This window comes from Panulirus ornatus, chromosome 13, assembly GCF_036320965.1.
Source record: "Panulirus ornatus isolate Po-2019 chromosome 13, ASM3632096v1, whole genome shotgun sequence".
Taxonomy (NCBI): Eukaryota; Metazoa; Arthropoda; class Malacostraca; order Decapoda; family Palinuridae; genus Panulirus; species Panulirus ornatus.
The window spans coordinates 3,454,896-3,477,831 of NC_092236.1; the positions used below are offsets into that span (position 1 = coordinate 3,454,896).

General features: G+C 49.8%; 1 protein-coding gene across 8 annotated transcripts in view; it reads left to right on the forward strand.

Moving 5' to 3' along the window:
* Btk (tyrosine-protein kinase Btk29A) overlaps nt 1-22,936 on the forward strand; it is a 433,655-nt gene that overhangs the window by 185,790 nt on the left and 224,929 nt on the right. For 3 of the 8 annotated variants that reach the window (XM_071668437.1, XM_071668438.1, XM_071668440.1), the window contains exons 1-2: nt 5,344-5,498; nt 17,725-19,271. The exons of the other annotated variants lie outside the window; for them this stretch is intronic. In XM_071668437.1, the coding sequence (XP_071524538.1) occupies nt 18,281-19,271 (991 nt within the window). In that variant the 5' untranslated portion in view covers nt 5,344-5,498; nt 17,725-18,280. Of the gene's footprint in view, nt 1-5,343; nt 5,499-17,724; nt 19,272-22,936 lie in introns of those variants that run through there. 8 annotated transcript variants of the gene reach the window in all.

Below are 22,936 nucleotides of genomic sequence, written 5' to 3' on the forward strand. Positions count from 1 at the left end.
GGAGGTACAGGACGAGCCGACAACACAGACGAGCCTGCAGGGCAGGAGTGACTTTACTCAGGAGGACCGTCTGCGTCCTGCCCCTCAACCCCCCCTCGGAAATGCCAGGCAGGAGCCATTCATACTTTGGCTTCCTTCGAGGATGTAACCAGGTAGTGGGAGACACTTTGTCCTGATAGTCAGGGATGCTATATACCCAGGTAGTGGGGGCGGGGGGGGGGGGGGATACGTTCTATCCAGGTAGCGAAGGATCCTGTCTACGTCTTTTAATGTCCGTTGGCTGCCTCACTCCAGCGCAGCGCAGGCTATGCTGGGGTCCCTCGCCACCTCCTGCAGTTCCACCATGGACAAGTGAGGCAGGAAGAACGAAGCAGGCTGGTTGGCTGGCTTGTAATTTTGCCCTTGAAGGACGGGGACACACCACGCGCCTGCGTGCTTGATTGTGTGTACTTGTGTTTGTATTTAGCTCAGCCTTCGTGGTCGACATCCTCTGAGTTGTTATGACGACATTTGTCGCGCATTTGTATGCATTACTTTGTGTGTGTGTGTGTGTGTGTGTGTGTGTGTGTGTGTGTGTGTGTGTGTGTGTGTGTGTGCCAGACTAACCCCATGACACATACATCATAATGGGAGGTCGTCCACGAGCCGCGATCACCCGCTCGGAACTTCTACGTATTTTCTGAAGTAAATTAAAAATCCTCCGACATAAAGATCGTCACAGATGGATGGCATGAAATGTCTTGTGTTGCATCACACTGGCTGGCTGTCGCCTGACTCGCCTCACGTTAAGTGGTCGAGTTTGAATTTGTATCGACTTCTCTTTATCTATGTATCTGTCTATCTGTTTATCTATCTATGTGTGTATGTGTGTGCGTGTGTGTGTGTGTGTGTGTGTGTGTGTGTGTGTGTGTGTTTTACATGAGATTTTTTTCACCATGGACGTGTAACCTTCTAAAAGTATGGTACATGATTTACATGATTTTCATCAAATTACACATGATTTGCAAAGTAAGTGCCATGTCCTCGTCGGTGTAATTGTGTCATACTTAACGTGGAGTTTATATATAATCTGGTACTTTTGATTCCTTCCCTCGCCATGGGTTGTGTGGAGGGCATAATACGTGAACGTTTGGTGGAAAATTTGTAAGCTGGCAAAGTGCAAAGGGTCGCCCATTTCGCTCTGATTAGACTTGCCTCCCGAAATTTCATATATATATATATATATATATATATATATATATATATATATATATATATATATATATATATATATATATATATATATATATATATATATATATATATGTTGGGGATGAGAGAGCTTGGGAAGTGAGTCAGTTGTTGTTCGCTGATGATACAGCGCTGGTGGCGGATTCATGTGAGAAACTGCAGAAGCTGGTGACGGAGTTTGGTAAAGTGTGTGGAAGAAGAAAGTTAAGAGTAAATGTGAATAAGAGCAAGGTTATTAGGTACAGTAGGGTTGAGGGTCAAGTCAATTGGGAGGTGAGTTTGAATGGTGAAAAACTGGAGGAAGTGAAGTGTTTTAGATATCTGGGAGTGGATCTGTCAGCGGATGGAACCATGGAAGCGGAAGTGGATCATAGGGTGGGGGAGGGGGCGAAAATTTTGGGAGCCTTGAAAAATGTGTGGAAGTCGAGAACATTATCCCGGAAAGCAAAAATGGGTATGTTTGAAGGAATAGTAGTTCCAACAATGTTGTATGGTTGCGAGGCGTGGGCTATGGATAGAGTTGTGCGCAGGAGGATGGATGTGCTGGAAATGAGATGTTTGAGGACAATGTGTGGTGTGAGGTGGTTTGATCGAGTAAGTAACGTAAGGGTAAGAGAGATGTGTGGAAATAAAAAGAGCGTGGTTGAGAGAGCAGAAGAGGGTGTTTTGAAATGGTTTGGGCACATGGAGAGAATGAGTGAGGAAAGATTGACCAAGAGGATATATGTGTCGGAGGTGGAGGGAACGAGGAGAAGAGGGAGACCAAATTGGAGGTGGAAAGATGGAGTGAAAAGGATTTTGTGTGATCGGGGCCTGAACATGCAGGAGGGTGAAAGGAGGGCAAGGAATAGAGTGAAGTGGAGCGATGTGGTATACAGGGGTTGACGTGCTGTCAGTGGATTGAATCAAGGCATGTGAAACGTCCGGGGTAAACCATGGAAAGCTGTGTAGGTGTGTATATTTGCGTGTGTGGACGTGTGTATGTACATGTGTATGGGGGGGGTTGGGCCATTTCTTTCGTCTGTTTCCTTGCGCTACCTCGCAAACGCGGGAGACAGCGACAAAGTATAAAAAAAAAAAAAAAAAAAAAAAAAAAAATATATATATATATATATTCAAGTGTTAAGAGGCGAACGTGACTCCTCAACGTCACAGATATTAAAAGTAAACGAGATTTTTTTGTCATTGGTCTCAGGTGTTCTCTCTCTCTCTCTCTCTCTCTCTCTCTCTCTCTCTCTCTCTCTCTCTCTCTCTCTCTCTCTCTCTCTCTCTCTCTCTCTCTCTCTCTCTCTCTCCACGTCTCTCACGTAAGACCCAACTTACTGAATAACTTGTAACATTGTTTTCCCAGTGGACCCAGCCAGGCCGGGGAACTACCGCTTCCCCGTGGCTGTACACACGCGATGGAATAACTTTCTAAACAAACAACTTGTCCCTAGAGGCAGCGCGCTCACCAAGTTTCCATCTAGATGCCTCGTAAAGTTTCCATCTCGATACCTCAAAAGATCTTCATCTGGGTACGTCTCAAAGTTTCCATCTAGATACCTCAGTAGGTCTGTGATGGAGCCTTCTCAACGTTTTTAACTAGATGCCTCACAAGGTCTCCTCCATCTGTATAAATCACGAGGTTACCATCTACATGCCACACAAGGTTTCCATCTCGGTACTTCGCAGAGTTTCTAACACAAACCTGAAGGACGTAAAACAAATACATGACCTTTATTTACCTGGAATATGAAACTGAGGTTACTCGTGTGACGCATTTGTGTTTGAATGATATTTTCGAAGGGCTGGAGCGTTGTTGTGTTTGTGAATGTCATTAAAGTACTGTTTGCGTGTGTGTGTGTGTGTGTGTGTGTGTGTGCAGCTTCTGTAACATCGTTGTGTAAGGTTATGGTCGTGAAGCTCTGAGTGTTCTATGTTTACATCCACGCGGCACCGAAGCTCTGCAAAAAATTTTCATTCTTTTACAACAGTAAATCAGCGTTGTAAGTTACGGTAGACCAGTGTCTCGTGAGTGATCATAGCTATAGTTTACTTTCGTCTCGTATCTGTATTGACACGTGACGGAGCGAGGTGCCTAGGACAGTCCTCCTAGGTGACGACGTGACTCAGGAAGACTCACGTCCTCCCACCCTCACCTCCCCACCAGACTCGTGACGCAGGCCTCCCTCCTGCTGCCCGGGACAAAGGAGGCCACAACGTAGGTACTAACTCAAGGAATAATGTGTGTGTGTGTGTGTGTGTGTGTGTGTGTGTGTGTGTGTCTGAGCCATGCCTGCCATCATCCCTCCCAGAGTACAGGCGGACGCCGCCGTCAAGGTCGCATCCTACACTACCTCACAACTACCTGTGCCCTCCTCCTCCCCACCCTGGTCGGCTCCCTCCCTCACCTGGCTCGGAGTGGCGGGCTGCACCCCGAGACTATAATAGACAGACGTCTCTCGCCTCGCGTGCCCGCCCTCCGCCCTCTCTTATCTACACCATCTCTTGCTCAGGTGCTCGAGAATATCAGGTGATGTGCCGTCGCTCACTCTCCTCCTCCCCCCACCATCCTCCCACACACTTCGCCGTGGCGGGGAAAACGTGTACATTACACCAATACATCTTGAAGTATCTCCCGGTCGTGTGAACGTGACACCAGCATCACCAGACCCTCGTGAATACGTCTTCATACACCTGGGAGACGCCGTCGGATTTTTTTCGTCGCTTGTCGTGTCTTGATTTTATTGTGGTGACTGGATCAGCTGCGGGTTGATGTGTTGTAATGGTGTGTACAGCAGGGTACCTGGTCCGTCCTGGCGCGGGTGGCGTGCACCAAGGTGGAACGTCAAGAATGTTGTGATGGTCAGCCTGCGGGGTAGTGGGCTCGAATGGGACCCCATTATCTTGACATCCTGTCCCTAAGGATGGTCTCGGGATAACCTAAGAAAAGGTATATATACAGTAGGGATCATGGCTGGCTTGTCGCCTCACCATCTTTAGTTTCGTGCCTCGCTGTCGGGCCTGCTGGCTGGGTGTCCCCCAGCGAGCAGGGAGAAGAGCCACGTCCACGTCGGGGGAATACTGTGTGGTGGTGGTGGTGGTGGTGTGTGCGGGGACAACGTTGCCTCTGCTGCTGCTCCCCGCAGTGTTCTGGTTTCTCGTGAGTTTGAAAGTTGAGGTTTTTGGAAAAGTCAGATCGGGTATGAATTTGTAGAAGGAAATGTAAAGCTAACGAAGTAAGTGTTAAGAGGAATGACGGTCGCCTCGAAGACGGTCCCAGAGCGTCGGAGGGTGGCGAGCTGGTCGGTAAAGTGGGATAGATAGTTGGCGAGCTTGGTGGCTAAGTGGGGAGCTTGGTGGCTGACTGTTCGTGGTAAGTAAAGTGATAAAAATGACTGATTAATTGTTCGAAGAAGTAGATGACGAAACAGTTGGGAATAGAGGGCGGTGAACTGGTGGCGGGTGAGCGGCTCTGCTGAAGTCACGTCAACTTTGTCATCACCCTGGTGGCTGGCAGCGTTGGTGCCGTGTAGACTTGTGTGTACAGTGATGCACTGGGTGGGGTCGTGGGTACCACAGTCGCTACCTCTGCCCTGGTGTTAGTGCAACCCCGTGGACGCCCCGCCGTCAGCCACTGGTCCTTTTTTTGTGTGTGTATCACGACGACGTCGGATGCTCTTAGTGCCGCTAGCAAAAGCCAGGTAGTGACTGGGATTCATATGTCTGCGGTTGACTAGATACAGTTTGTTCGAGAGTGGGGTAATGGTGCATTGTCCCCGGTATGTTATGCTCAGCGCTCTGTCCCAGGGTCTTGAGCCCTGGTCCGTGGCTGCCTCGCCTCCCCGTGGTTGACTTTGGACGTGATTTAGAACCATGGGAAGACGGAGAGGCTTACAGTGAAACACTGGGTCACTAGACACATAAAAGTCACCTCGTTAGGGTAAGTGTCCGCCCAGGTCACGTCGGTCAATGGCAGCAAGTGTGATCCGTCCGTGGTTCGTGATGAGGACGTTTGATGATGATCCTAGGTCACTGTGTGGGCGGGGTTGTTCATGGGGTGACCCTTGGCCACCCTTGAGTCACACGTTGGTTGCGTGGACGAGGTCGGAGGTTGAGTGGAAGGGGCGGGGGAGGTCTGGATGGCCGGCAGGTGGCGGGGGTGGCGGCGGCGAGCAAGCCGGGCCGGGCCGGGTCGTCGTCAGTGCTGGTGTGGCCGCGGTGGAGGCCGCTGTGTGTCTGTGTCAGTGTCGAAGTGCAGTGCAGGGCTCAGCTCTCTCCCGCCGGTACGACTCCCTCCCTGCTGCTGCTGCTCCTACCCGCGCTCCCCCTGTGTACTCTGCCTCCAGGGTCCGCTTATATTTGACGCGGAAGTGACGGGTTTAGGTTTATTAATGTTTAAATCAGGTTATTCACTAAAGACAGACAGATTCGACCGGTGGTTTCCGGAGTATGTTTTTTTGCTTTCATTGTACTGTGATTTTCTGCATACATTTATAATTGGATTGTTATTCAGTTGGTGTAATTGTGATAACAGAGTGAAGTTTCTCGAGAACTTTATATATGATAACAGCTACACTGTTATTCCATACATGTTGTTGGAACAGTCTGGCAACAGAAACTGACAGGTAGAGGGACTATCTCACGAGAGATGCCTCCGATATTGCTCCCAGGGAAGAGCTCCCTCACAATGCCGTGGTGCCGCGAGCCGCGTGTGATGGAGGCGCCGGGTGATGGGATTGGAAGCAGCGTCTCTGTGCAAGATGATTATGGTAATGAAGAAGGGGGGTGGTTGCCACGGTGAGAAGGGTCAGGCAGAGAAGGTGCCACCCCGAGCTGCACCAGCCTCGTCTCCCTGCCCTACCTGGTGAACAAGGTGCCGCCTCTCCTGCCCAGGTTCACATTGTGGAGCACAAAGACCTACTACAGCAGCATCAGGCGTCCAGCGAGGTATCATAGAGGCTCGCGGGGTACCACAATGACGAGGTGCCACAAGCTAGCGGGGTACCGCGGTGACGACTTATCGCTGAAGCAATCAAGGGTACCAGATAATTTGACAGTGATGGGAGAGGTACCACAGAGGTACCAGGGTACCAGGATGACAAGAAAGGTGCCACAAAAGCTAACGGGATACCACAGTGACAAGAGCGGTCCCACAGAAGCTAGCAGGGTACCACAATGGTAATAGAGCTACCATGGAAGGTAGCAAAGTACCACAGTCAGAAGAGAGGTACTACAGAGGCTACCAGTGTACCACAGAGATAGGGAAGGGTATACAGAAATCAGCAGGGTACTACAGTAGAGTGAAAGCTACCACGGTAACTAAAGGGATACCATGATATCGAGAGAGAGAGAGAGAGAGAGAGAGAGAGAGAGAGAGAGAGAGAGAGAGAGAGAGAGAGAGAGAGAGATCCTAGAGCAACGAGGAGAGTACCACAGCAACGGGCGGGGTACCAGAGGTCCAAGCGGAGGGCACCACAGCATCCGGTGATGAATGGGCAGGAGGTGCGGCCAGTATACGGGGGTGGACCCTGTGTCTCGGGTGTGGGTGGGACTTTGCCGTAATCGTGCAGGGACCCGGCCGTACCCGTGCCAGAACCCGGCCGCGCTCGTATCGGGATCTTGCTGTACCCGGGTCGGGACCCTGCCGTACCCGGGTAGGGATCCTGCCGTACCCGAGTAGGGATCCTGCCGTGCCCGGGTCGGGATCCTGCCGTGCCCGGGTCGGGATCCTGCCGTACCCGGGTCGGGATCCTGCCGTACCCTTGTCGATACCCAATCTCATCCGTGGAGGAACCCTGCCGTACCCGTGCCGGAATCCAGTCCTTCCCGTGTCAGGACCATTCCGTACTCGTGTAAGGATCCTGCCGTACCTATGCCGAACCCGTGTCTGGACCTAGCAGTGTCCGTCCCTAGACCCAGACGTACCCGTACCGGGACCCTGCCGTACGCATGCAGGGATCCAGCCCTACCCGTACTGGGACGGACGAAGCCGTACCTGTCCTGGGACCTGACGTAGTCGTGCCAGGATCCTACAGTGTCTTTGGTTCAGGGTCGCCCTCACATTCCTCCTTGATGTCGTAATACACCTGACTGCTAAACATCCAGTAATATACCTGACTGCTAAACATCCGGCAACCCTCTAAACTATCGTGTATATTTTTCCGTGTTCACCACAGGAGTGCGACCTGAAAGTAGCCAGGGTCACTTTCATTACTCGTGAAGACTTGGGTGAGGCGGATGACGTGTGTTGCTTCTGAAGCAGCACATATATGTCATGTCTAATTTGCGCCATTGTCGGACTGCCTGGCTGAATTACGTGTCATCTATACGATTAGAATTAGCCTGAACTTTTCAAAGTATTTAGACAGTCATTGTGCAACTATGTTTTCTATATGTTTGCTCCTCATTTCCTTTAATTGAATAACTGGACACATTTGTGTCTCGTATTCCAACGTCTAGGGCTGACCCATGCTGCTGCTCCTGCCTGGACCTTATGAAGGATTTTCATTATTCAAAGTGTTCGTCATGCGAGTGGCTGTTATCATCAGGGATGGAAACCGTTGAATTTAACATTTTTCAGAAAATGCAAGCTGGTCAGTGAGTAGAAAATTATAACTATCACCCAGTGCACAAAGTACCACGTATCTTTTTTAGTCAACAAAACCAGATTTTGAAATATCACTCTGTGTGGAAACATTGGCAATGCAGTGTTGAAATTAAATCCTTATTTGTCATAAACTGCTTTTTGTGGGTGGGGGAGGGGGATGGCGTATTGAGCTCTGGGAGGCAGCCACTGGGGTTCTGCCAGTACTTGGGTGGGGAGTGACTGGGGTGAGGGGGTGCTGCCAGTACTGGGGGAGGAGGAGTAACTAGTAAGGGGATGCTGCCGGTGACTGGGGCCGGAGCTTGGTTCCAGAACTTTAGGGGGTGGGAGAGAAGGGGGTTGAGGGCGTGGTCCCAGAACCTAGGGGCCTCACCTCCCCACAGGTGCGGTGCACACTTGCGTATCCCAGACGACCACCCGCTTCAGGAGGCTGTGGCTGCTGTCTCATACACTGTCGAGGACATGTCACTTAAGGGGGATTAGACTCTGCACAGATGCCATGCGACTGAATAGGCTCTTGATTCCACATGAAAGAAGTGAGGGTGAGAGGCTGGTTGAAGGAGGGTGCACGATTATCCTGGCTGTACAGAGCCTCCGGGAGCTGCACCAGTCTCAGGAATCTTTGTCTCCAAGATATTGAAATGCTCAGGCCGCGCCCTTACCGTCTCAGGGGGCCGCTTCGTCCCTCCTCCTCACAGTATCTCTAATAGGCAATTTGAGAAATGAAAGACATCCTGATTTTTTATAGAGAAGTCTTATTGAGTGGTAGTTAGAATTTAAATGATCATTGCTCATTATTAGTAGAGTTGCACTTAAGCCTTTCCGGCCTTCCTTGGTACCCTCGATGGTTAAGGGTGGCCTTATGTATGGTCGAATTGAAGAGAATGCGTCTCCAGGTCTTCTGTGTGTGTGTGTGTGTGTGTGTGTGATTCTTGGAACCGTCCTGAACGTGGTAGTGTGCAGCGACAATACCTTGTGGTTTATTGCAGAACTTACAGAACATATTGCCAGTGCTTATGATTGCGTTGGTGTACTTTACTTTCGTCTGTGTCAGGGGATAGTGCGTTGCCGACCATGGGTACTACCAGAGTGCTGAAGACTTCGGTCGTTTCTAGTGTGTAGGAGTCGTGTTGATGTTCAGTGTATTACGATAAGCAGGATTTAGCCTCTGAGATCACCCATCAGTGCCCGACAGGCAGGAGGGCAAACACCACACTATGAACTCCTCCGTGAGGGGGAGCAGTAAAGCACAGATGACAAGATCGAATCAGATAATGACGATAAGGAGAAACATACACGATAACGAGAGATAAGGAATGGAGGGGGAGGAAATAGCTAGAGGAGACCCTTAGAACGGGGTGCCCTTGGGTTGCCGCTCAAAGAAGAAGAGATTATCATGTTTTACTTGTGAATACTTAATGAGGCCCCGAGATGATTTCTACCTTAGTTCGAGGTTGCCTGACTGGTAGTTGTCGTAAAGAAAATGATATCTCAGTTGTGTACAGGAGGAGAGTCTGGTAGTTTCTCTTTTTCTTAGTAAGGGAAAGTAGTTAATTGGAGGTCTGGTGACACCAGCTGTACTGGTAGGTGGCTTGGTGACGCCTGTTGTGGTCCCGGGAGGATGTAGTGGCGTCTGTTGTGGTACCGGGAGGAGGATGTAGTGGCGCCTGTTGTGGTACCGGGAGGATGATTTGGTGACGCCTGTTGTGGTACTGATTGATTGGCTTGTTGAGGTACTGGTAGTGTGGCCTGGTGACGCCTGCTGTGGTACAATTCGAATGGCTTGGTGAAGGATGTGTGGCACCGGGAGGATGGCTTTGTTATCATGGTACGCTGGTAGGACCCGCTGTTGCACTTGGAGAATGGCTTGTTTGGTTCCTGACGATGGATGCACCTCAGGTTGGCCATTGTTCGTAAACGCATCAATGTTGTATGGTTCTCTGGATGGAATTCAAGTCACCAAATATTGGTGCATATTCCTGAAGTCACTTAGTCCTTTATGGCTCTCAGGGGCATGTCATCGTCATCGTTTACTACCAGGAGTTGGATTTCATTCTGATATCACAGTAGTATTATGGGTGTACTGGATTGCTGATGTAAACCAAGCCATTCTCAGTGTCTTGAGAAATTGATGGAATGAAATTTCTTATCCTTTGTCAGTTAGGACGGCGTGAGGTTTGAGTATCATTAGTCACGGAGTTAAATATTATGAAGGGATCATAAAGGTTTCGATAGACCTGTGTCCCTAACTCTCGCTCTTGGTTCTATGGCTACTCAAGTGCACAACTCCTTACTTAATTAATGTGTTTACCGTCGGAAGAAAATTAGCAGCGTAGGCCGGGAGAAGGTTTGAGAAATCTGTATTAGATTCTTTTAAAGCAGATAATATGAATGTTTTCCTTGGTGTAGTGACGTGAGAAGATCACGTCTCTGTCAGAGGTTTGTGTATCATGGTTGTCTTGAGTCATGGCGGTGACGTGACTATAGGAATGATGTTGATTGAGACATGAACGAGGATGCTCCGGGCGTGCATGTTGGGAGGCGATGGTGGAGTGTGTCGGGGGAGGAGCGCCGACTCCTCTCGGTGGCGTCCATCCCTCCTGCTGATCCCCCCAGCTAGCTCATCGAGGTCCTGCCAAAGTGTACAGTATACAGACACTAACCTCATCCGTCAGGCATTCTGTATCACACGGCAGTATCATCCATCAGTCTCTCACGCCACTATCATCCGTCAGTGTCTCACCCGGCAGTATCATCCGTCTGTGTCCAACACGCGACTGTCATCCATCAGTGTCGAAGGTGGGGAGGGAGCGTATGTTCCTACGGGAGTCTCCCACCTCCAGACATTACCAACGTTCGCTTTCCGTAACCACAAGAAATATAAATCGTCGATGTTCCCTTGTGTGCTCTCAGTGCAGGTTGACCTTCAGACGCCGTGTTTTACTTGACTACAATACCTGTTGTTTGGCGGCAATTTGCGGCGTAACCTTGCCTGAACCGTCACGAGAATGGCTTTACTAAGCCCAATACATTAGCCAGCTTGAGGGATGTGATCTGGTTTGCTTCTGGTGGAAGACGGGGGAACACATACACCGGCAGTGGTAGTGGGTCTAACATGCAGACCTCTGGTTAGGGGAAGATAAGGGAGAGGGGGGGGGGGTGATGTCAGCACCGTGGGGTGTCATTCCCATCATCACCCTCTGCTGACCTCACTTGGGCAGGCGGAGTCAGTCTCTTATGTCGAGGACTTTAACTTGTGTCATTAGTACGTTCATTGAGGATGTTGCCTAGGATGTTAAACCCTCTTTGGTGGCCAGGATGTTGGCCCTGTGCAGTAGCCAGGATCTTGACTGTGTGTGGTGGCCAGTGAGACCAGGGCTCCGTCATGAGCAGTGGCACCAGGCTCGGCCTAGGTACCCCACAGCTCCTCCTGCCTGGATCCAGTTCCCGCGCTCAGCATGAACTCTTTCAATCATGCCTCCGCTTTCACATCGGGTTCAGCTTTATACAGGACGCTGCAACTTGCTTGATTAGAAACCGGCTGGTAATTAGTTCCTAAGGCAGCCAAGTTTGCTAATGACCCTGAGCGTCGTTGATGAGGCCCCAGGTCGTGCGGGAGGGCGTGAGTGGTGTGTGTGCCTCCCTGCTGGGGGCGCCCGCGAGAAGGCTGGGATGCCCCCTCACCTTGCCCTTCTTACCTCATGCTTCCAGTTCTTACCTCACCTGCTCCTACTTGCTGCGAGTTTTCTTGAACGTATGAATATATTGTCCCCGCCCCGCATCATGCACCCTCCATATACCTTGTCTCCGGCATCATCCACCTCCCACTAACCTGGTCCCCTGCATAATCCACCTCCCACCCTTGTTCTCGGCATCCTCCTCCTCCCGCTTGCCTGGTCCCCGGCACGGTGCACCTTCCACACACTTAACATTCACGAGCCAGAATTCTTCTCGGGGGAATTATTCTTCATCTGGACCGGTAGTGGTGTTCATCTCGTGAATTATTAGGAAAAAGAAAAAGCGATTCGTTTCCAGAACTGTTGCCTGGGAAATTATTTGCCTCCAGAATTACTCGGCCGGGTAATGTTTTACGCCAGCCACATTCTGTTGGGCTTTTATGTCACTGATCGAGAGAGTGATGCTAAAGGCTCTGGTTCTTGGCACTGTTTCTATAGTGCTAGGGTCTTGAGCTAGGCGGTGAAGTTACAGCATCAGTGCTAGAGGTAGTAGTAGTGGTAGATGCTGCTGCTAAAGTAGTATTAGTGGTAGATGGTGCTGCTAGAGGTAGTAGTAGTGGTAGATAGTGATCCCAGGCTGGAGAAGTCAATGTTATGTTGGTATTGTGGGATGTGGAAGGTCTCGTCACGGTCGGTACGTAGAGGAGAAGGGAAATGTTCCCTTGCATTGTGTAATTAGCTCAGAGAGAGGTTCAGGTGAGATCAAAGGGGCCGGTTGGGTGCAAATGATTCTACAGAGGTGCTCTGAGTGACCAAGATATGTTCTTAGTGGATGAGATTATAGCTGGTCTGAGTGGCCATTGGCCAGGCAGGATAGGTCTGAGGCTTGGTTCAGTAAACGTCACATGAATATCAGTGTAAAAAGTAATGTATTTTTCCCAGAAGTAATTGTGAGCTATGTGCATGTGCAGCTTTATTGCTCAGGGACGCTACGTTCTTCCTGGATTTCATTTGTTTCCTAGAAAAAAATAGGATTATCTTTATTGTAATCTCAGATGATGTCTCAGGATTATTGCTGATGTGTAGATGTTTAGATAATGTGATGTTCAGATGTTGAACCAGGGTTAGGACTGATGTGATGTTCAGCTGATGTATCAAGGTTATTGGTGATGTGATGTTCCACTTCTTAGAGGGTTGTCGGAATGATGATGTTCTTGATGTAGTGTTGATGTTTTCCCAGTAGCTATTGATAGATCCTGTTCTCCATCCGTAAAAGCCACGGTGCCTGCTGTGTGTATACAGGATTTAGTGGGTACCAGCTGTACGTGTACAGGATCTGGTCGCTACCAGCTGTACGTGTACGGGATCTGGTCGTTACCAGCTTTGTTTTTTTCAAAGGATGTGAGACTGCTCGAATATACCATGGGTCCGTCATTCAGAGGAATTATGCGTCGTATTAGAATAATTGTTTGTTATTTTTACCAAGACGAACATTCACATCGCTATTAACGTCAGCTGAGAGCGTTTATTATGTCGTATCTTGTGGTGTGCAGTTAGAAAGGCGGCAAGGCGTGCGTGGAGAGTGCTTGCTAGAGTCGGGCGAAGAGAAATTTAATGTGTGTGTTTATCCGTCTTACTTTGTTGACACTACATACCCCTGCTCAGGGATGCGGGGTTTGAGGTGGGCGTCGATAGGAGTTGGGTGCGTCTAGCTAGGAGGTAGGAGACTCGTATGCAGCTGACAGTATGGCTTGTCTGTCCTTTACATCTGAACGTCTCCTTGTGACCATCACATGAAGCTCAGCATCCCTACGAAGTTGCTGTCCCTGGTACGTAAGCTCTCGTTGAGCCCAGCATCCCTGGATGATGGTACTTGGAGTTGCGTATCTCATATGGAAGTCAGGGACTCCAGCAGATACATATCTTTCGAAGCTAAGTGTCCGAAGGAGGTTGGTGGCGATAGAAGACAGCCATCATTAAGAGCTGAGTCATAATGGTGGTTGTTGAATGTAATCTTTGTCTGATTGGATATTGTACTTGTTTTGGATATCTGATCCTCGTTTACCTTTGATTAGATTTGCAGATAACATTAATTCCTTTTAACGGCACACAGGTGATTATTTCTTAAAGTCGTAGAATCCGTGTAAGGAAAGATGGTGGAAAGGGAAATAAATCGATAGGTGATTAGATAAAACGCAAGTAATAGTATTGTATTGAAACAGTGACATTCGTGTTTTGTCCTGTTTGTACAGAATGTAATTTCGTACTGGATCAGTTAGTGTAGTAAACGCCACTTCAGTTTCCTAAATCTCTGGGTCGAGGACGTTCCACTTGTGTTGCTTCTGTTAAAGGCGAGAAAGTCCCTCTCCTTCTTCGGAGTTCTCCGTCGTTCCTCTTGTAAGTGCTCGTGACGCCGAAAGCGCCGAGAGTTTGAATACAAACCCAACTTTAGGAAATTACATCCGAGTTCTTTATTCCTGGTGTCGAGCATTGAGGGAGGGATGCCCACCTTCCCACTCATGCAGATTACAGGCCTAAGACTCCGGCTTACCCCTCTCTTGAGTCCTGCAGATTACAGGCCTACGACTTCGGCACGACTCACTCTCTCTCTCTCTCGAATCCTGCAGATTACAGGATTACAACCCTCGGACGACCCCTCTCTGAGTCTTGCAGATTACAGACCTCAGCCAACCGGCGCGACCAACGCCTCCCCAGAAGGCGTCATGCGATACTTTCACTCTCGAGCAAGTGGACAGATGTGTAGTGAAGTAATCTGGTAGATCAGCATGCGGCGCTCGACCCTCCTCCTGTCATTAGAACTTCACCATCTCAGGGAAAGGCTGGTCTTGCTGCGTCCTCCATCATCATGATTTACCCTTGTTGTTGGCACAACATCATTGTTGTGGCTCATTAAAACTTCCGGGTTCTCTCCCCTCATCATCTTTCTTCCTTTGTATACATTCTTTGGGTGATCTTCATCACGTACCTATTCATATGCATATTTCACGTTTACTTATTAATTTTACTTCATATATTTCATTATCTTCTACTCCTTTATTCCCTCTCCCTCTACCCTCCTTCATAATCCCTTTCCCTCCCTCCTGCCACTCCCTCTCCACTCCCACTTCCCTCTAGGGTCGTAGTGACGGGCGCCGTGTTTGGCGAAGTGATGGCGACGGGCGTCTCTCCTGCATTGTTTAGTGGTCTCGCGAACTCCTAGTTGTGTGTGTGTGTGTGTGTGTGTGTGTGTGTGTGTGTGTGTGTATGTGTACGCGCGCGCGCGCTTGGGGGCGGGGTGGGGAAGATAGTGACTGTACCTTTGTGCTTGTGTGTGTGTGTGTGTGTGTGTGTGTTGTTACGTGCGGTTTTGTGTGTGTGTGTGTGTATGAGTGTGAAGGTTACTATTCTTTCTTCGATTGCGTTCCTCTGTGGTGGTTATTCAATATCTTCCTTTGGGTTGATATTAGTACATGTGACTATACGTTTACTGTTTGCATATAGACTCTGTATATATATCATCGCGATGGTGTACATTGTGTTACATACTAGTGTGTGTGTGTAACGCCAGGGATCCTGTTTCACTCCGACTGTGTTATGAAGCGCTCGGGCGAGACGAGTGAGTAAGAGTGATGTTATTATGAATGTATTGTGAATCTCATTAACGGTCTCGGTGTGGAGAAAGTGTAAAGCATAAGCCTGGCAAGAGGACCGGCTCATTCTCTGGGGTCTTTCCTCCTGGATGGAAAGTGGTGGAGGTTTGATTATATAACTACGTCATATACTCACAGTTGGTTACTTTTATTATATACGAAATCCGCACGTCAGCTTGATGATAGGGGAATCTTGTATGTAATATGAATAAAACATATAAGAACCTTCCTTTGTGATTCTGTTCTTTTCTGGCGTGCGGTGGGAGTGTGGTACATTGTGGTCAAACATACGGGAACCTCACCCTGTGATTCCTTTGTGTGTTGACGTGCAGTGCGTGTGCTGAATATTGTGGGCAAAGTGATTGTGGCGGTGATTAATAGCATATGGCAGCCAGGTGTTGACAGGTGGTGAGAGGGAGAGAGTGGTGTCCGTGACAGATCCCTCCCCACCCACTGTGTCTCGCTTCGAGGAAAGTTGTCATTTATATTGTAAACATTATCTTGGCGGGGTGTGTTTGTTCGTGTGTGTGTGTGTGTGTGTGTGTGTGTGTGTGTGTGTGTGCGTGTGTGTGTGTGTGTGGCGGGAGAAAGCTGCCAGAGGCCACCGTCACTATCTTGGTGTGATTATGAATGATGGAGGGATAGTGATGGGGTGGTGGCTGTGTTAGTACGGACTCCGCCCCGCCGCTGGTCTGATATTGACAGTGAAGTCATCATCTTGGGATGATGACCTAGGGCATGGCCTGAAGGACCTGGGTGCCGGGATACCATGGGCTCCGTAGTGGTGGTTCTGGTAAAGCCCTCACGAACACATTTGGTTTCGTAAGTCGTCATGAGTGTTAAGTAATGGTGAAGACCATGAAAGATCTTGCAACCTCAGGATCGTAAAGATAAGTTCTCTGGGCGCACCAGCTCGGTCATCCCGCCACCAAGGAGGTGTAGGACCTCCCTCATGACCTGTCGTAACGCAAGAAGCAACAAGTGACCCTGACCTCAGCTGGGAATATTACTACCCTGCACCTCAAAGGACGGGCACCAGTCCACTGGTTGTGGGTCCTCCTTCAGCAGTGCACCTGATTGGCATCTGGAGGGAGAGGTTCTCCTGGTGACATTTCGACACCCCTGGAGGATATTTCATTAAGGGTTCAGTTTCCTGGGAGTGCCAAGGCTGCCATGTCCGGTGCCAGACCTCTGGCATCCTGCGCGTGCTCTCGCTCACTTGCGCACCTTCCGTCCAGTGTTCGATGCTGTCAGTGCTCGTGGATAGAACTATCAAGACACGCTGTCGTTCATATAGTTCATATAGAGAGAGAGATGAGACGGCAGGTGCAACTGAAGACCAGGTGCCTAATTTACGAGCAATCCTTAGAGAAGGATGAACAGCTGGAATTACTGTGGACTTACTGCTGCGACCATGATTCGAACCTATGCGCTCGACCCTGGGCGACTCGTGAATGGTAAGGAACACTAACCACTGCACCATATATACATATCCGGAGAGGTGCAAAGACCCGGAGGGTGTGTACAGCAGGGATATGGGAGGGCGTGAAGGAGGTAGGTGGGTGTCTTGGCCTGAGGGTCGTGACGATGGTGGAAGATTATTTGGTGGGTCATTATCGGGTCTCACGCCCGCACCGGCGGCGTGTGTGTATGTGTGGGCGGGCCGCCCGCACCCTCTCCACCTCTCACCTGGCCAGGACTCGTTATCCTCAGAACGTAGAGTGTGTGTGAACGTGCACCAGACTTGTCATGAGCTGGGAGAAAAGTGAGACAAATAAGAAGACAGTATCTTGTTCTTAGCTGCTTTGTGGCGGCACTGGAGATAATCACCCGAAAAACAACGATGAATAAAGGCAGTCAGAGAAGCACAGAAGAAGGAAATGACTCGAAGAGTGCCGTCCAAGGCTTCAGAAGCATGTAAGGCTTAGAAGTAATTATGGTTGCAGAAGCTACTTAGGCTTCAGACGGAATTGAGGCTTCAGACGCGCTGTCCGAGGCTTCAGAAGTACTGTCCAAGACTTCATTAGAGACAGACAGGCACGCACGCTCACATTGGACACTCAAGCTTCACCCTGAGGACTGAGAGTGAATGAGAGAGTCTGGCGGAAGGAAAAGAAAAAAGAAATGTGTAGAAGATGACTTTGGAGGAAGGACGTCAGCGATCTGTTAGCTCCCCGGCCGGGCGGCCGACGCTGCTGCTGCCGCCCCCGAGAAAAGTTGGTAATGGAAGTGACGAGGCAAGTTCTCAGCCAGCCTGATATTGCCTTCCTTCACTGTGCCTCACAGGGAACTCGTGGGCCCCTGCTCTTTATATATATATATATATATATATATATATATATATATATATATATATATATATATATATATATATATATATATATAAAGACGTAAAGCTGTTTTGAAATCGTCGATAGAATGATTTTTATATATATGATTACGATGTTAATTTGTTGTGTATATTCGTGCATGTTTAAGGTGTTTTCAACTCGTGTTGGTTTACAGTTGGGAGAGAGGAAAGTAGTGATGAGGCATATTTATTCATGTAATGTTTTCCCTTGTGTTGTGGTGGGTGCAGAGGTACTGAGTGAAAAGGCAGGCGGGCCTGTGAGTGCTCATCCTGCAGACGTGGATGAGTAGCACACACGTAGCGCAGGACTCGCTCCTCCATGATCGGCAGGATCACTAGGTCTTCTGTCTCTGTCTTCTTCCCTCACGCCTCCCTCAGCAGTGTGTAGCGCTCGCCTACCTCTCACCACCACTGCAGAAGGAATAGCCACAACCCAGTCATCTGAAGGGACCGATGTCACTTATCTAAACTGTCAAGTACTGAGTTTGTGACATACATACATACATACATACATTCATATCGAGAGGAATTACAAGATAGATTCCCGAGTGTTCTTATCTGAGTGTTAGAAAAGACGCGTCTGTAGACCTTGTGTGTGTTTAGTCGAGCTGTCACGACTGCTTTGTGAAGCAGAGAATACTTCCTCGTGATCAGCTGAGGCGCCTCCCGCCCTGCCGGAGGTGAAGCTCACTTGTAGTATACTGTTCTTAGTGACTTAAGGTGTAACTTTAAGTGAACGTATAAGTGTAGTTTAAGACGATATTAGTATAAGGGAGTCGTAGTCATGAAGGAGGAAGCAGGTCTGACGGGGCATACGGAGACGCTGCGGGCGCTCAACCTGCAGCCGCCCAAGATCCGTAGCCACCTCGACCTACTGTCCGATCCCCTCGCTCCCCTCCGTGCACCGCCCAACCCCGCCACTGCCCATGCCCGTGTCTCGGCCGCCCGCAGTCTGAGGGGTGTCTTCCAGGCACGGCTGAACGGGCCGTTGGGCTCCTTGCACCCGCCCCTCGCCCAGAGGGCTCACAACACACCCGCCTCGGCCAGGTCCCCCCGCTCCGTGAAGCGCCTGTCTGGTCGACACGCTCGGCCGCCCCGGGCCAGAAGCCAGCCGGCCACTGACAAGGAGAACGTGGCCGGCTTCGAGGATGAAGAAGATGAGGGGTTCGAAGATGTGTGGGCGGTGAATGGGCGGGATGAATCGCGGTCTGTGAGCGGAGGGCGTGATGCCGAGGGTACGGACACCAGATGGGCGGGCGACCTAACCCGACTGTCCTCAGCCCTGGATCAGTTGGCCGCGCTCTGTAATGCCACACAGCGGCCACAGGGTGCCCAAGCCTCCAACACTACCCCAAGTAGTGCTCCTAACAGTCCAGTCCATCACTCCTACCACCCTCCACCCAACCCCATGCCCACCACCATCTCCCCTACGTGCCCCGTGCATGGCACCAACGCTCTCCTGGCGCACACGCTGGTTGCCGCCCACTCCACGGGTGAGGGCGGCCGGTCTTCCCCGAAGACGGTCCAGCCGGCGCTTCAGGAGAGTGACTCTGGGGGCAGCTCGGCGGGACACGTGGTCTCCACTCCTCCCTCCCCCACTGGAGGCTCTGGAGGGCGGGAGGTGGCGGGCGTGGCTCGTAGGATGGGTGTGGCCCTCCGTGCGCTGGGCGGGCGGCTGGCGGCCTGGAGCAGGGGTATGGACGGCTCCCAGGGGTCGTCGCAGTTGTCGTCGTCCTCATCGTCGTCGTCGTCACCTGTGGCAGGGAGACATTCAGGTAAGTCACGGACGCCACACCGGTGTCACGTAAAAGTGTTCTCATGTATCATTGTTATTACCTGCGGTGGGTGGACGATGTAGGTATAGGCTAGAGTAACCCGGGGTAACCACTGGAGAGGACGTTTCCCCATGGGTGAGACTTTCATAGAGAGATACTTGCGTGGAGCGAATCACCATCACTTTTCTGCGGGAGTCTGTGATCCTAGTGGGGGAGTATGGCAGGTTCAGTGGGAAGCCACAGTTGGAGAAACTGTTCTTTGAAGTTAGTGAAGGTAAAGCGAGGGAAGGCAAGTCTCACACCCGACCAGAATGTTAAACAAATGGTCAAAAGATTTCGATATATGAATCAGCACTTACACAAGGAGATAGCCTAGAACTTTCATCTAATCTTTTTAAAGTTTCACGTGAGAATGATCTTCAGAAATTTGTTCCCGTTTCCCAGATGAATGTAGCCTCTGGAGACCACATGTCTCGCCTGCTCAGGCCCGGTCATCCTCGGTAGGCTTGAGGATCCCTTTATTAATAATGGTGGAGGCTTTCCTGGAAATCATAAAAAGCCTTGATTAAAGACCGTAAGTTAAGCATGGCGACGACGCTGACATCAGAGTAGCTGGTCATCTAGTCTCATATTTCGTAGAATTCGTCGTCGGCGAGACAAAAATAGTCCTGAAGCAGTTAAGGTACTTAGCCATAAGTTATTTGCTTAGGATCAAGCTTATTCTAAGTTTCTTTCAGAAATTAACACAGTTAGTCATGAAAGCTAAGCTAAGAAAGCCAGCTTGGTGCTGTGCTGTTGTATTCCCGACCCCGACATTCTGGTCTCCGTCAGGCGGCACCTGTCCTGTTGTAATCCTCAGCTCTCAACTCTGACCCAGTGTTGGAGTCCGCGACACCAACATAATTTCATTAAAATCTCCCACACACACACACACACACACACACACACACACACACACACACACACACACACACACCTTTTCCCACGGATGCCTGTGGTCTCTAGAGACTCATGGCATATCGGGCTCCAAGGCTGCAGGCAGGTCCGAAATAGCTGCCAGGCTCCAAGGCTGTCGTCCATATCTCGATCCCTTTCGGATACAGAACCTAATGGCAGTTGCCAATCTCGATTATCGCCGGAATTTCTTCATGAATTTATTTCGTCTTGGTGAGAGTGATGATGATAATGAGAATGAAGACCTCGAGGGATCGGTAAGGTCCATTACCTGATGGCTATCTGCTGCGGTGCTCGACCTTAACGTCGCAGCAGAGGTGCAGTTCCGCACTGTTATCACAACTACAATTCAAGGTTTTTAGTCAATATTTTTGTGTTATAATCCTGCTGAGTTTGGTTGCTCCAAGTGTTTATCCTGGCTCCATCTGACAGAGGGAGGGAGAGGTGAGGAATAGAGTTTGTTTTTCGCCGAGTTCCAGACGTTGATGCAGATGAGTGGAGGACATGTACACTGTGGGAACAGTTTGCTGAGACTGCTGGACACCATGCTGGGTGAGGTGGGTGTTGGAGGTACCGCAGCCTTGTCAGCACATGGGTACTTAACAGCGAAGAAGGCAAGGCTGTAGGAAGAGTAGAGTCCTACTGATGGAGCCGCGTCAGGAGGTGTCATGCAGACCTGAAACTTGGATTTACCATAGTGTTTAGACTTTAATGAATGTAATCATTGTCTATTTGTGTGAGTGGATAGATAGAAAAGATTGGAAGGATACGAATCTTGTGCTGTGATTGTAACGTGACTGATTGTGAAGACCTGATTGTTCCTGGTACAGTGTGGTGTGAGGGAGGAATAGTGTGTTCGGGTTGGTGCCAGTGTGAAGGGCAGCGACTGGTGTGTGGAGGGAGTGAGTGATGAGAGTATGGGGGAGGGAGGAAGATTAGTGAGAGTCTGTAGGGAGTGAGGGTGACTGTTGAAAGTGTGGAGGAAAGCAGGATGACTTGTGAGTGCTGAGGGAGGGAAGGGTGCGCGGTAGGGTGACGGCTGAGTGTGGTGGGTGGCCGGTGAGTGTGAGGAGGGAGGCGGCGGCGGCGCCTGGGGGTGCTACTCCTCTTACAGTGATAATGAACACCTGCCAAGGTTTCTTTAGTGTCCATGCTCCAGGCACTGCTAACATTACACATGCTCCGGACAACGCCCATAGCAGTGTCCTTACTTTAATCGTTTATGGTCCAAACACTGCTCGTTAAGGTTGATTAGATATCAGATATAAGTATAAAGTAAACGTGTGTTATGGGGTAATACGTGAAGGGATATTTCTAGGTTTTTTGACACCATACCTTACCAGGAGCTGTGGTGAGGCGACAGTGAAGGATACGTGGAGGGAGCGGGAATTTTATTTGCGGTTACGTCTCTCATGTCAGACTGAGGAAGAGTTTTGGAGGCGTTGAGAACTCAGGTCACAAGACCTGCCACAGAAGTTGGGAAGGTTTTAGCCAGAGTTCTTATTAGATCCTGACTCAGGCCAGGGCTACGTGTCGCTGACTGACGCTGGCTGGAGCCGGGGAAGTCGCTGGCTCTGGGGTCAAGGCAGTGAGTAGCCCAGGGCGTAGGATAGTGACTGGCTTAAGGTTCAGGGTAATGACTTACTCTGAGTTCAGGGCGGTGACTGACACTGGGGTTAGGTCTGAGACTGGCACCGGAGTTACGTCAGTGATTGGCACTGACGTAAAGGCAAATGGATGGCGGAATTGGCTGGTAAAGGTCGGTAACTCAAGACATCAGTTCTTCAGTGCTCGATATTCGTAAATCCCCCTACGATTCATATTTCCGATGTATTGGTAATGTTAGAGGAACTTAACGTACATCAACGTAGTGGCCGTGAGAGCCAGGGTACACTGTTCCATGGCGGCCTAGTGCGATGGCTGTAGATACAGTTTATGATGCAGTTGTGGCGTTTAGGATGTAGTCAGGAGAGTGTGAGTCACAGGTCACGACTTGAGGAAGGAAGATGTGGTCACCCGGAACTACTCGTAGGTTGAAGGAAATAACTGAGGCGCTGGTAACTGTAGTGTGTGTGTGTGTGTGTGTGTGTGTGTGTGTGTGTGTGTGTGTGTGTGTGAATACTTTAGTGTATTCCTTTGTTTTGTATCATGATATTGTTGAAGCAACGTGGGAGGTTTGTATCACCTGCTCAGGTGGGCTTATAAGCCTGCTGTTGGCATTATGTTGGCGAAGACCTGTGTGTCAGTAGGCGTCGGAAGGCATGTATGCTTGACTGTAGTTACGTAAGGAATAAGTTCTTTTAAGTGTAAATGTATTTTTGTTAAAGTTGAGGGAAGAGTGAGACAATCCAAGGCAACTTGGCTAGAAATCTTTCATCATGAAGAAATTATATATATTTATAAAAAAGACATTTGTTGAGTAGAATTTTGAGATTTTCTTTTAACGGTGACAACAATTGAAACGATTCATTGGGTGGCCGCCCAAGGAGATCTCATTCATCGTGACTGGCCGATCCTGACTGTGCCACGCCACACTAACGAAGCGATGATGGTGTCGCTGGGGAAGCGCCCCGTCCAGCGAGGCGAACAGGACCCCGTCCCGCGTCCTGAGAGGACTACCAGGGCAGAGGATGACTCCCATTATCCGAGGAACATCACGCTATAATCACGTCCTGAGGGGGGCCGCAGGGGATCACGGTGACTTCCTTTAT